This window comes from Aquila chrysaetos, chromosome 1 (genome assembly GCF_900496995.4).
Source record: "Aquila chrysaetos chrysaetos chromosome 1, bAquChr1.4, whole genome shotgun sequence".
Lineage (NCBI taxonomy): Eukaryota > Metazoa > Chordata > Aves > Accipitriformes > Accipitridae > Aquila > Aquila chrysaetos.
In genome coordinates, this window is record NC_044004.1 from 36444906 (window position 1) to 36457821 (window position 12916).

The window sequence follows — 12916 nt, forward strand, 5'->3', positions numbered from 1 at the left end:
TCCAGTTGTCTGCAGCAACCTCTGGCAGAAGGGAGATGTGGAAGGGACAGAGGGAATGAAGCTAGCCAGGGTGGCCTCAAAGACTACTGTCCACATCTTTCTCTTAGAGGTAGCTATTCCCAGAGCTGGGGCAGCACAGAATGAGCGGAGTGTCAACTTCTATTCAGACCAGCATCTTAGCGCTCACCCTGAGTGAAAGAACAAATGTGCGAAGAACCGAGGTCCTGAGCAACGACTAATGCCCAGGTACATTTTTTGCCATCCCTAGCAGAAGGCCATTTTAGGGGGACACCTTGACTACTTGTTCACCCACTGCCTACCATTTGCAACAAATCTCATTACACCTGAAAAGCTTGGCCCAGCTGCATCTGAACAACAGTCGTGTAATATCATCCTCAGTAGCAATGCAAATGAGTTGGCCTAAGCCAAATGCAAATCACTTGCTTCTGCCTGAATATGTTCTTAGATTTCTTAACTGTTGCACTTTGTAAAGAAAAAATGGCGTATTTTTTAAAATTTTTTCTTTTTTAATCCAAGACCGGAGCACCAAAGTTTCATATCCCTCAGAATTTTTAGTCTGATGAGTGCCCTGCAGATTTCTCCTAGCTCCTTATAAAGGAAGTAATTCACTTTTACAGGTTTGGGGTTGTTTTCCCCCTTTATTTGAGCAAGGCAGTCACAACCGTAGAGATTATGAAATTGTGCTGTGCTATTTCACAGCCAGCAGAGGGAGCAGAAGCTAACTAGCACATCCCTCCGCTGCAGTGCTGCAGATGCGACAGGGACACAAAACAAGCTGCCACAAAGAACTACACAGATACAGGTGGGTAGAGATGCAAGGGAGAAATACTATTTGCCACCAACAAAGCTGCACGACCACTAGGAGAGAGGTTGTTATTCTATAACAAACAAAGCAATATAAATCATATTTGCAATTTAAGTTACAATAGCTTTAAAAAAATGGAAAAAATAAACAATTAAAACTAAGCTCTGATTTCACTTTCTATAACAGGCTGATTGAAATAGCAATCTGACCTGTCCAAAAAAAGCCTGAGACAACTGGATATTACACAAACACACACATAATTTAAAAACCAAAAAAAAACCCCCCAAAACCCCTGAAGACACTAAAGGTACTTACCTTTTTGTCGGGTTTTGGTGAATTACATATGGAATTCAGAGCCTGTTTCTTATACTCAAGCTTGTCATTTAGCTGGCGAAGTTTATTTACAGCATAACTGGCCTGTTCATTAATTCTTGTGCTGCATTCTTCAGTAGCTTCTTCACAACCTTGGCCCTAGGAATATAGGATGGAAGTAATTGCATCATTAATATGAAAAAGGAGACAGTTATTATTTGCTCCATAAGCATTTTACATCTAAGAACATTTCTTGATATAGACGAAAATGTAGGTATAACAGATTCTAACAGGTATTCCAACCATCAGATCCAACGTGAAACATAAGTCTGTTAAAAAAACAAAACAAAACAAAAAAACCCCAAAAAAAACCCCAAAAAACACAACCAAAAAAAACCCCCAACAACAGACAAAGCCTCATTACAATTTACAGTACAGCTCTTTGGCAACTCTTGCCAACTCTGTAAAATGACCTTCAAGCTAAGGCTTTAGTATAAATGAGAGGAAGAATCAAAGTTTATTTTAAAAGCAACAACAGCTTAGTAGTCATGATCAATATTCAGAGCCAGATGGAAAAGCAAATACTTAGCTCTGAGCTGAAAGGTAACGAGATGGGGGGACAGGGGACGGGAACAAAACCAAAAGAAACCACAGTTCTGACAAACAGTCCTGCCTCCCACAAACCCTCACAAAACAGATTTATCAGCCTGCAGAACAATCTAAACCAACTCCTTTCTCTTCATAAACAGATTTTACCACTGTTTTTAGAAGCATTAATAAAAATGTGTTAAAAGCACATATGCATTACCCTAAACTCATAAATCATTTTCTTATATTCATTCAGACAAACAAATAGCTCTTTCCACCTTGTGTACTACAGGCATGCAGAAAAATAGAAAACTTCACACCTGTCAGTGACATCCTCTTTAACACCTTTTGGCATTTGCCTCAGCCTCCCCATTCTTACTGTGCTTCCCCAAATATGCACGAAGACCTTGAGATCCAGCAAACGCAGCACTGTGATGTTACCATTGCCACGTTCAAAGATCTTTGAGGTCTGCTTACAACTGAGTGTATCTAAATTTATCTGTGGGAAGCTATAAATCTAATCTCATGAATGAGAGTTCTGTGCTATTTAATTATATTCCCACTAAGTAAGCTGTATCTTTATATAATTAACAAAAAGCTAACAGAAGGAAGTCTCATACTCTGCTAAATTCTGAGTTTTAGAGGAGACAGTCTTACTGTAAATTCTGCAGTACTTTATATCTTAGTAAAAAAACTCTGAGAAGAGATAAAGTAGCAACAATAATTAATCTCCTTAGTGTGATCTGCATAAGGGAGGGTAACATCATGCAGAAGTCAGGAGTTCTAGGCTAAGAAATCCATGCCCTTTTCCAGTTCCACATTTGTCTGCTATGTGGCTGAGTAAATAACATTAGCTCTATACCCCATCCTTTCTTCTGTCTATTCTGCATGAACTGTCAAGTCCTCAGGCCAGAGACTGCCTCCAAGCATGTGTACAGAGCTCAGCTCATGGAAGCTTGTTGTTGTCTCCTGGCACTACAGTAATACAAATAATAATAGTTAACAATGCTGGGTGTTATTCCAAACTCTACTGAACAGAACCATAAAATAAAAAACCTCATACTTGTTGGGAAGCACAGAGGTCAAAAAGAATAAAAAAAATGCTATTTTCAACACTGAAGAATTAAAGACTTTTCACATGAAGTTTGGTTCTAGTAATGAAAGGATTGCAATTAATTACAAATCAGTAAGGCTCTGCTCCCAGAGGTAGGCCACGTGATTTCTCTGTCATTAACATTTCAGACGCTTACAGCAAAAAACACTGCTGAATCACTAGGTTTATCACAAAACTGCTAGAATTACAAGATAACAAGTTACCTATATTCAAATTATCAAATAAACAACCAACACACTCAAAGCTGAGATCATAAAGGATTGTGCTGTTTTCCCCTGATTGCTAAACTGATAATGACTTTCATTTCTGTGAGTGCTGCAGAACAGAGACTTTGGGCTTATTTTAGCAATGTGACACATGCAGCACCAATGAAACCACCAGACCCTCTTTCCTCAAAGTGCTGAATGCAGGGTGCTGGATGCAGGCACTGCTTGCTTCTGTATTTTTACATCTACTCATGACCTCTTAAAGGAGGCTTGTCCAAGGAGCGAAAAGCGATGACAGGTTGGAAGGAAGAAGAAAGAGCTTGTTCCATGTGCAGCAGAATCAGCAGAGTCTGGCCTCACCCCAATTCCTACCTTCTGATTTGATTTTCTCACGTTTAATCAGGGCTCGCCCTTTTGTCCTCCTCTCCATGAGGATACTAGATGGCTTTTTACCTATCCAGCTGTTACAGTGAAATTTATAGAAAATTAACATAGGTAACTCCCACAGTGCCCCAGGAAGTGAGGATGTAGACCTCCAAAACCCAAACTAAACCAAAAACAATTAGTATTTGCTAACTATATGGATCCCTCCAGAAACACCAGATTTCTCAGCTGTGGCTTCCTATACATGGGGAGGAAAAAAACCAAACCTATTAGCCAGTAGTGCATTTTCACCAACATTTGAAAGATCACTGGAAGCTTCAGAAAGAAGAATTTTTAATTTATTTTCACCTCAAAGACCCTGAAGCATGGCACAGAGCCATAAGGATTGCTCTATCAGAGAGATGCTCTAGCAGTATATGCAACTTCATACTTAATTAGTTGTTAAAAATGCAAAAAACTTTAACCATATAAGCAAACTTGGCAATATATTAGTCTTCAAGGTTTCACAGCAAACACAGCCTTCAAATCTGGCACATACATATCCCAAGGACTCAGAGGAAGGACAGATGATGCTGAAGTAAAAAAATCTAATTTTTCGGCAGCTAGAGTAAATGCTATCTGACAGAGGACAGCTGGCCCTGAAGTGTTGTGTCAGTTTTCTTAGAGAAATGGTTATCTCTGTTCGACTCTGAATAAAATACATGAAGAGATTAAAAAGCACAATGTTTAATACTTCGAAAGTTCTGGACAAAACCAGCAATAGTCTTTTCTCAAAGTCCCAATGACTGCAAACACAAGGACAGAAAGTCTTTGAAGCACCTACCACCCTCAACAAATAGCTGAGTTAGCAGTAAGCAATGTAGAAAACGCGTCTTGAATCTTTTATCAAGGAAAAGAATACAGGGAGAAACAAACGATGAAAAATTCAGCAAGCTCTAAAAGTTCATACTGGAAGTAATTTACTTGTAACAGCTCATCTCTGCAGATTTGCTGATATGTGGACTAGAGACTATAATAGCTCACCTACAGAAATGAAAGTCATATTTAAGCAGTAAATACAAAAGTCTTAGGTTCTGGAAAAATTGTTTCTAAATGGCAGAATGTAGATCAGCACCTCTGGATTCTGCTTCTTATTTGTCCATTTAGATCCAGTTTTAGACAAACTATTACACTTCATAGTGTTCTGAGCAAGTTCGCATGTAAAATGAAGATATCCATGCTGATCTGAGGCGGCAGCCTGACTGAAAGATGCTCACTAGTCTGAGATGCTCTTGTCAAAATGTTCTTAGATAAATGTAACACAAGTTACCCCGACATGACCGATTTAGAGAACCCACTGAAAAAACCTGCCCCAAGAGAGCTGCTGTTAGGTTACTGCTTACGACATTCTGAATGCTCTGTTTCAATATTTTCCAGTTCTAGTGCTATTTTAGTCAGTTTTATCTTCCAACATAGCCTATTAATTTATTCAGTAAATAATAAAAAGGCATTAAGATTATATTTTTTCATTACTTTTTCTCCTCTTTTGTGCCACTTTTAATACCTATTTAGTCCCTAGGAAATGCATGGGGGACAGGGACAGACAATGTCTAGACTGATGTTTCAGTGCTATTTCCTTCATGAAAAAGCAGAGCAGCTGAGCTTATGAAGTATGTTTTGCATTCTCTAAGGGGCATAATGAAAGCTACAGAACACAAAAGGCTTGGAAATCTGAAATACCTACTTTAATTTAAAGTTTAAGTAGTCAGTCATTTTGTACCATTTTGTTTCAATGAGCTTGTAAACATACCAGGTTTACCTGATGAAACTACAAGAGTGATGATATTTATAAATACATCAGAAAAAAAAGAAAGGTAGTCCAAAGCTCAAGGACAGAAGATGCAACTATATGCTTTAATCAGGATTGTCTTCAGATCACCTTAAATAACAGTGAAAGAAATTGTCCATGTGACTCACCACTTCATCTTTGTCCTCCGGAGTTAGCTGAGCAGAACTTCTTTCTTCTTCCTTCTTGACTGATCTCTCATATAAATCACTGACAATGAACGAGGGGTAGTATCTGTCCTTTAGAGTTTCGTAAACATCTGCCTGAATTCTGTAGAATACTTCAATGCCTTTATTTCCCACAAGACTTTGCTGTATTTCTTTATAAAGGGATTTTTCCACAGGTATCTCTCTGCTTTCCACAAAAAAATTCTGATAAATTTCACTCACCAGTTGAGGTATTTCAGCCTAGGCAAGAGGGAGGGAGAGAGGGAGAGGAGAATAATGAGCAAATTTTAAAAATATCACAATGACTCAGGATCCAGGTGCATAATTTGCAGGATGATCAAGTTAATTTCACACCCAGATGTATGAGAACACATCTGTGAATCTCTTACTGAGATCAAGCACTCTGCCTGTGCACCTATGCTAAGCAGTCAATTTCACAAGATAAATATCAGTATTTGCTAAGTGAAGAAACAGCTGTGGTCTAAAATTACCATAGCTTCCACACTCACTGGTTTTAAAAGTATGCTCCAAAAGCTGGTATTAAAAGGAGAAAGTGCTAGAGCAACACTGTGGTCACCATTTTAAGTTCAGATTGTAGAGTTCAGCTGTATCAGCTCTCCTGCCTTCTGCTGGATAGGATCAACTCACTTTATACATGACTATGATTAATTTTTGAGGGGGAAAAGAAAGGGGGAAAAAAAAAAAAAAAAAAAAAGAAAAAAGAAGACATATCTACCAGTACAGAAGGCCAGGTATTTCCACTGAGCACAGAGCAGCGCACAGGATTGAACTTTACAGTAATGAACAGGAAAGAGAGGAAGTGATGCAGCACAGCCCATGATCGTCTCCCCAAACTGACCCAAATTAAAAAGATTTTATCCACTCCCTTAGTATGGCACAGCGTGCTTGCCTGCCTCATGTGACAATATCACAGCCACATGGCTGCATGACACTACCTTTTTTGTAATCAAAGCTGCCCCTGTCGTGGCAGCTGACGTTTATGTTCCATGGAGCAAGAGGAGCACAGTACATTAGAATCTCTTTAAAAAAAATGGGAAGTCTTGAATAAAGGCACTATACATATTGTTTTGAAAGCAAGGACAGAAATCACAGCTGAAAGGTCATTAAATGATTTATAGCACCTTTTCCAATCACGAGCAGTTTGCAAAACAAAACTAACTTATACAACTCTCTTCACACTGCCTGACAAACCCTTTTTATGAACACTTTCTAGCCTGAGTTGGTTGTTAGCATTTATACAGACTGTATTAATGGCTCACTACCCACACTCTACAATTTGCCACTTTGGTTACAGGATGTTATTTCTGTTTTCCAAATTACTAGAATCTTTTTACATAGGAGAATAATAAAATTACAGTGAATAAAAAGTTAACTGATACTTAATAATGAAATTCGTAATTCATGCTAGTGTGAATACTGAATGTTTAAAACACTTTCCCCCCAAAACCCACCCCACTGCTCACAGACAGCAAATCTGGCCTCTACGTTCTTGCTGTGCACCATTGCTCCAGGATACTTCTTGCAACTTTAAGTGGTATTTCCTATCCTTGTTTCAGGGTTCTCATTCCCACTTTATTTTAGCACAAATTACAATATAGCATTGCTTCTTTCCTCCAGCAGTAGTGTAGCATTCCTGGAGAAACTTAGCTGCTTACATAGCAACAGAACAGGGAGAGGAAGGGGTCTTTTGAAGCAAAATCTTGCTTTCAAAAGGATTTTAAAAACATATATACACAAATTTTCATGGTTTTGGATTGAATGGGCTACCTCTAATTGGCAAAATAACAAGTTTATGTACAGACTATCAAACTGTAATGTAGTTTTAAGTTTCACATGAGCCAATACAACTAAAGCCAATATATTACTGCAAGTTTTTTCTCTGGTGGAAGGGGACATAATTCTACTACTTTTGCATATCAAGTATCCTTTTTACAGGTCATGTTGCTATGCAAAACAACAGTTCACAATTTTTAATTGCCTTATTATCCTCAAACATTGACATGAAGTAGTAAAAAAACCTAAATTGCTTAGCATCCATCCTATACTATTGCTGTTTTAAAAACATAAATGCAAAGATATTTCCTAACATCAAGATCACAACAAGCAGAGATTCCCATTAATGTACAAGCCGCATGGACTTGCAATTTCTTCCACCTTGTTAGCATTCTTCAGATACTCCACAGACTCCCAAAGACCGATCAAAGCCATCTTGTCCATCCTTTCCATGTAGATTCGGAAGTGCTCTCGGTATGAAGGGTTGGCCAAAATTTCTTCAAACTGAAGAATCTGAAGAAAGGAAAACTAAGAGTAAAACCCAGGAAAATACCTAACTCTAGCTACTCTCCAACCCTTATGGGGAAAATCTTTTCACTTGACGTGTCCACAGAGCACCATGCATCCCACAAACATGTGTACTAGATTCAACTGCACCGACCTTCTACAGTAATAGTTTTGATTCATTAAAAAAAAAAAAAAAAAAAAAAAAAAAAAAAAAAATCAAAAATATTAGTTGTAAGTATTTAGAAGATAAATGCATCTATGCTCCTACCAGATAGAAAATGTTTCCACGTGTTTTCTGTCCAGGAGGTAAGACTACATTTCAAAGGACTAAGATGGCATTTCAAGTCATACATGAAATACTATTGCCAAAAATTTAACTTCCAATGTTTCCACGAGGCAGAGGAGCCAAGCTGAAAGCTAACTGATCTATTCTTCGTTTGATTCAAAGAGTAACATCAGCAGTTTCCACACCACAGGGCACAGAGCTTTGAGATGTATCTCAATTATTCCCAGGGTCAGAGAAAGATGGAGTGTAGTTCTTTACCCTGGCAGTTAGGGCATTTGGTGGCCAGTTCCCATTAACTGAGTGTTACTGAAAAGCATCTATCAGAAATGCAGCCAGGAAAGAGTACGGGCTGTGATACAGTGCTCAGGACTCTTCCCGAGATGAGAGTGAAGGGTATACGTCAAACAGAAAAGGAAATGAAACACAGACATCCCACACCCAAGCAGATGCTGCAGCCATTAAGCTGTTGGATTAAAAAGCCATTATTGCTTCCTCATCCTGCACTATTCTTCTGAATCCAGACCTTCTCTTTGAGACAAACACCTGAAAACAAAACACCTCCCTGACAAAACGAACAGATCTTCCCATGTTCAACAAAATGAACCACTTTGGCTTTCTTTGAAAAATAGGACCGATTTTCAACACCCTATCAAAACCAAACACCCCTTCTTCTCCAACTTTTCAGTCTAGCAGCTGAATGAGTTTTCATGTAGCTCATTTAGTGCCATTACTTATATCACCAGGAATCCAAACACATCAGAGTGGTCCTGATCTCTTGCTTTGTACCTCACAGACACCAACCAACCCACAATTTTTTCTTTGAAAAGAAAAGCAGGTCCTTAAGCACTGGGCTAATGAATCTTAGCTTCCTATGACTTTGCATTTTATAGCAAAGATAATTTGGTACGGAGCAAGATGTGAATTCCAACAGAGCTTGAGGAACTAATAATTTCTCTAATATGGGTTTTCTGATACCTAATAATAATACAATTCAGGTCATGTATCAGCATCTCTCTCTCTGGTAAGACCATGTAGTTTCCTAAACCTAGTACCTGTGAGACTCTACCACCAAGTTACATTTAGGAAAACCGGTTTGCTGGACTCAAGCTGTATGGGAGGAAACCACATACACATGCATGTACACAATTACTAGCACAAGTCACTTCCTAATTAACCAAGCTAAAGTAGGCTCTTTAAAAACTGTAGCCACCTATGTTTTGTCTCAAACAGCTCCCCAAAATTTGGGCAGTTTTTAAGTAAATTGTGTTTCTCTCAGCTGAAATGCTCATTTTCATCTTCAAAGTTCCTCAGTGAGAGTCATGTGCCATTCCTCTCTTCATCCTTTACCATACCAATATCTTCTGGACATGGCTTACTCTTAGCTTCAGAGCTATTCAGGTATATGAACATAAACTTCTGCCTTTCAGAATTCACTCTATAATCCTCATTGAACAGCACAGAGAGGCAGGCTTGCTGAAGCTAGGCTTATTACAGAAATGGTGATCAGACTGTCAAAGAGAAGAACACAGAGTTGACAACTCAAAGGCCAGTCTGTGGTTTAGCCTCATTGCTGAGCATCCTCATAATTTCTATTCAATCATTTTATCAAGGACAATGATTTAAAATACAAGCAGAAGAGTGTCTTCCAGCCTCTTGAGCAGAGATCTTGACCATCTCCAGGACTGTCAGCTCTGTAAATGATAGCAGACACCAGGTGTCCACCAAAGCCACTCTATCAACCACCCCTCAGTTGGACAGGGGAGAGAAAACATAACAAAAGGCTCATGGGTCAAGACAAGGACAGGGAGAGATCACTCACCACTTATGGTCATGGGCAAAACAGACTTGACTTTGGGAAAATTAACTTATTAGCAATCAAATCAGAGTAGGATAATGAGAAGTAAAACCAAATCTTAAAACACCTTCTCCCCACCCCTCCCTCCTTCCTGGGCTCAACTTTGCTCCCGGTTTTCTCTACCTCCTCCCTGCAAGCAGGGCAGGGGGACTGGGAATGGGGGCTGCGGCCAGTTCATCACACGTTGTCTCTGCTGCTCCTTCCTCCTCAGGGACAGGACTCCTCACATTCTTCCCCTGCTTCAGCATGGGGTCCCTCCCATGGGAGACAGTCCTCCACGATCTTCTCCAATGTGGGTCCTTCCCACAGGCTGCAGTTCTTCAGGCACAGACTGCTCCAGCGCGGGCTTCCCTCAGGGTCAGAGCCTCCTTCGGGCACCCACCTGCTCTGGTGTGGGGTCCTCCATGGGCTGCAGGTGGACATCTGCTCCACCATGGATCTCCATGTGCTGCAGGCGGACAGCCTGCCTCACCATGGTCTTCACCACGGGCTGCAGGGGAATCTCTGCTCTGGTGCCTGGAGCACCTCCTCCCCCTCCCTCTTCACTGACCTTGGTGTCTGCAGGGTTGTTTCTCTCACATGTTCTCCCTCCTCTCTCCGGCTGAAGGTTTTTTTTTTTTTTTTTGACCCCTTCTTAAGTATGTTATCCCAGAGGCACTACCACTGTCACTGATGGGCTCGACCTTGGCCAGCGGTGGGTCTGTCTTGGAGCCGGCTGGCATTGGCTCTGTTGGACATGGGGGAAACTTAAAGCAGCTTCTCACAGAAGCCCCCCCCCGTAGCCCCCCGGCTATCAAAACCTTGCGACACAAACTCAATACAAGAGGTAACAAATCACAATGTGGAGCATGTGCCATCACTTTTTGAGTGAGAGGTCACCTTGGTCTCTATGCCTCTATTATCCAAGGTATCCCCACGCAGACTGCCAGCAAAGAGGGTAAGTAACAAACATCCCCTCTCAAAAGTAACAGTGGGTAAGTGCTGCTGCCGGGAGCAAGACAAGCACAGCTATCCCTCTCGCCTAACAAAAAGCCCACTGCACAGGTGCCCCATGGTAATTAAACAATGGGGCCTAATAATGCTGTTACACAAACCTCCTAATACTTAGCTTGTAAACTGAAATACGTAACGAAAATACATTGATGGACAGAAAAGCCTATTTAAACTTCTCTTGCAGAAGTGAGACCTCAATTTTTTTTTAGGTTTTTGTTTGTTAAAGGCTTGACTATCCTGGAGTTATTAAATACGTTACAAACATGGTACTATAAGCATTATTAAGACTTCTATGACAACAATGATGGACAAAGGAGGTTTTTAGGTTTGAGGTTATAAATTATCATAAGTTGCACGCAATCCAGGAAGTATTCTAGGGAGGATCCTTCCTTGTCCGATTTAAAGAATGAGACTCTGCAGTTATTTGTAATCCTCAGCAAAAGATCATTTTATGACTCAGTATCACCACGGATTAGAATACAAAGCTCTAAGCTACGTTGGCACATATGCACGCATTAGGGCATGTGTACACCCTCAAATCTAGTATCCAGTTAGCAGACGTAATCTTAGAATTATCAGCCTCAACAGCAACCCTTCAAGTCCTTTTAACTCAAGAGCAGCTTCCAGGTTCAGAACAACCAGCAGCTTTACTGCTGCTACATCAATTCCCTACTCCCAACAGCAAAGTAGCTAATATACCACAGCTGACCACAGGCTCTGTCAAAGACTAGGAAGGGGGTTAGATTTTTATTTTTTTTTTCCAAGCAGGGTGCTTTAACCAGCATCCCTAGCGTATGCACACAGAATAGCCTTGCTCCTGACCCTACAAAGCAGAGACCTGGTCTTGGCAAGTCCCTAAAGATAGCCACAACCTCTCTCTGGAGAGGAACATAAAACAACTACTTAATTTGGAAGGGCCTGTATAGGCACCAGACACAGCATAGATGCACTGTACTGTATTTCTTTGCAACACACCAGGATCCCATTTGCTACAACCACATTGGCCTATAATGAATAACCACAATAAAGCTGGTAACAGCACTGCAGATCTGTCGTGGTTTAACCCCAGCCAGCAACTAAGCACCACGCAGCCGCTCACTCACTTGCCCCCTACCCAGTGGGGTGGGGGAGAAAATCGGGAAAAGAAGTAAAACTCATGGGTTGAGAGAAGAACGGTTTAATAGAACAGAAAAGAAGAAACTAATAATGATAGTGATAATACTAATAAAATAACAGTAATAATAAAAGGATTGGAATATACAAATGATGCACAGTGCAACTGGTCACCACCCGCTGATCGATGCCCAGTTAGTCCCCGAGCGGCGATCCCCTGCCCCCACTCCCCCCAGTTCCTATACTAGATGTGACATCACATGGTATGGAATACCCCTTTGGCCAGTTTGGGTCAGCTGCCCTGGCTGTGTCCCCTCCCAACTTCTTGTGCCCCTCCAGCCTTCTCGCTGGCTGGGCATGAGAAGCTGAAAAATCCTTGACTTGAGACTAAACACTACTTAGCAACAACTGAAAACATCAGTGTGTTATCAACATTCTTCACATACTGAACTCAAAACATAGCACTGTACCAGCTACTAGGAAGACAATTAACTCTATTCCAGCTGAAACCAGGACAAGATCATGGGTGGGGTGAACAGAATTAAGGTCAGTAGTGGAGGTTTTCTGCTGGGATGATGGCCAACAGTCAGACTGCAGGACTTGTTTTCATTTGGTGTTGTTTTTCGTGTGGGTTTGGTTTTTTTTTTGTAGAAGACGGGAATAAAAGGAATGTAAAAAAAAAACTAGAAAAATATGTCTTTCTCCAAGCTGCATTTTAAAAACCCTTAACTTATGCTTTGTCCGTACACTGACTAAAATTAAAGCATACATTCCTTCTATTATTTTTTAAAAAGAGGCAAGTCATCAGAAGGCTATCTTTGTCATATACAGCAGTAGCTGAACCAAATGCAATGATACCTATCAGGAAGTATATACTCATAAGGTACCTGGCATTCCACTGCACATTAACTAATGGATAAATCCCTGCCTTGAGACTCACATGTTC

The 12916-nt window shown here is 40.5% G+C and overlaps 1 protein-coding gene across 2 annotated transcripts in view; it reads right to left on the bottom strand.

Moving 5' to 3' along the window:
• Window positions 1-12916, bottom strand: part of SNX25 (sorting nexin 25) — a 91294-nt gene that overhangs the window by 22648 nt on the left and 55730 nt on the right. For both annotated transcript variants that reach the window (XM_030012624.2, XM_030012619.2), the window contains 3 exons: window positions 7598-7729; window positions 5387-5662; window positions 1142-1297 (listed from right to left, as the gene is read on the bottom strand). In XM_030012624.2, the coding sequence (XP_029868484.1) occupies window positions 1142-1297; window positions 5387-5662; window positions 7598-7729 (564 nt within the window). The remainder of the gene's footprint in view (window positions 1-1141; window positions 1298-5386; window positions 5663-7597; window positions 7730-12916) is intronic.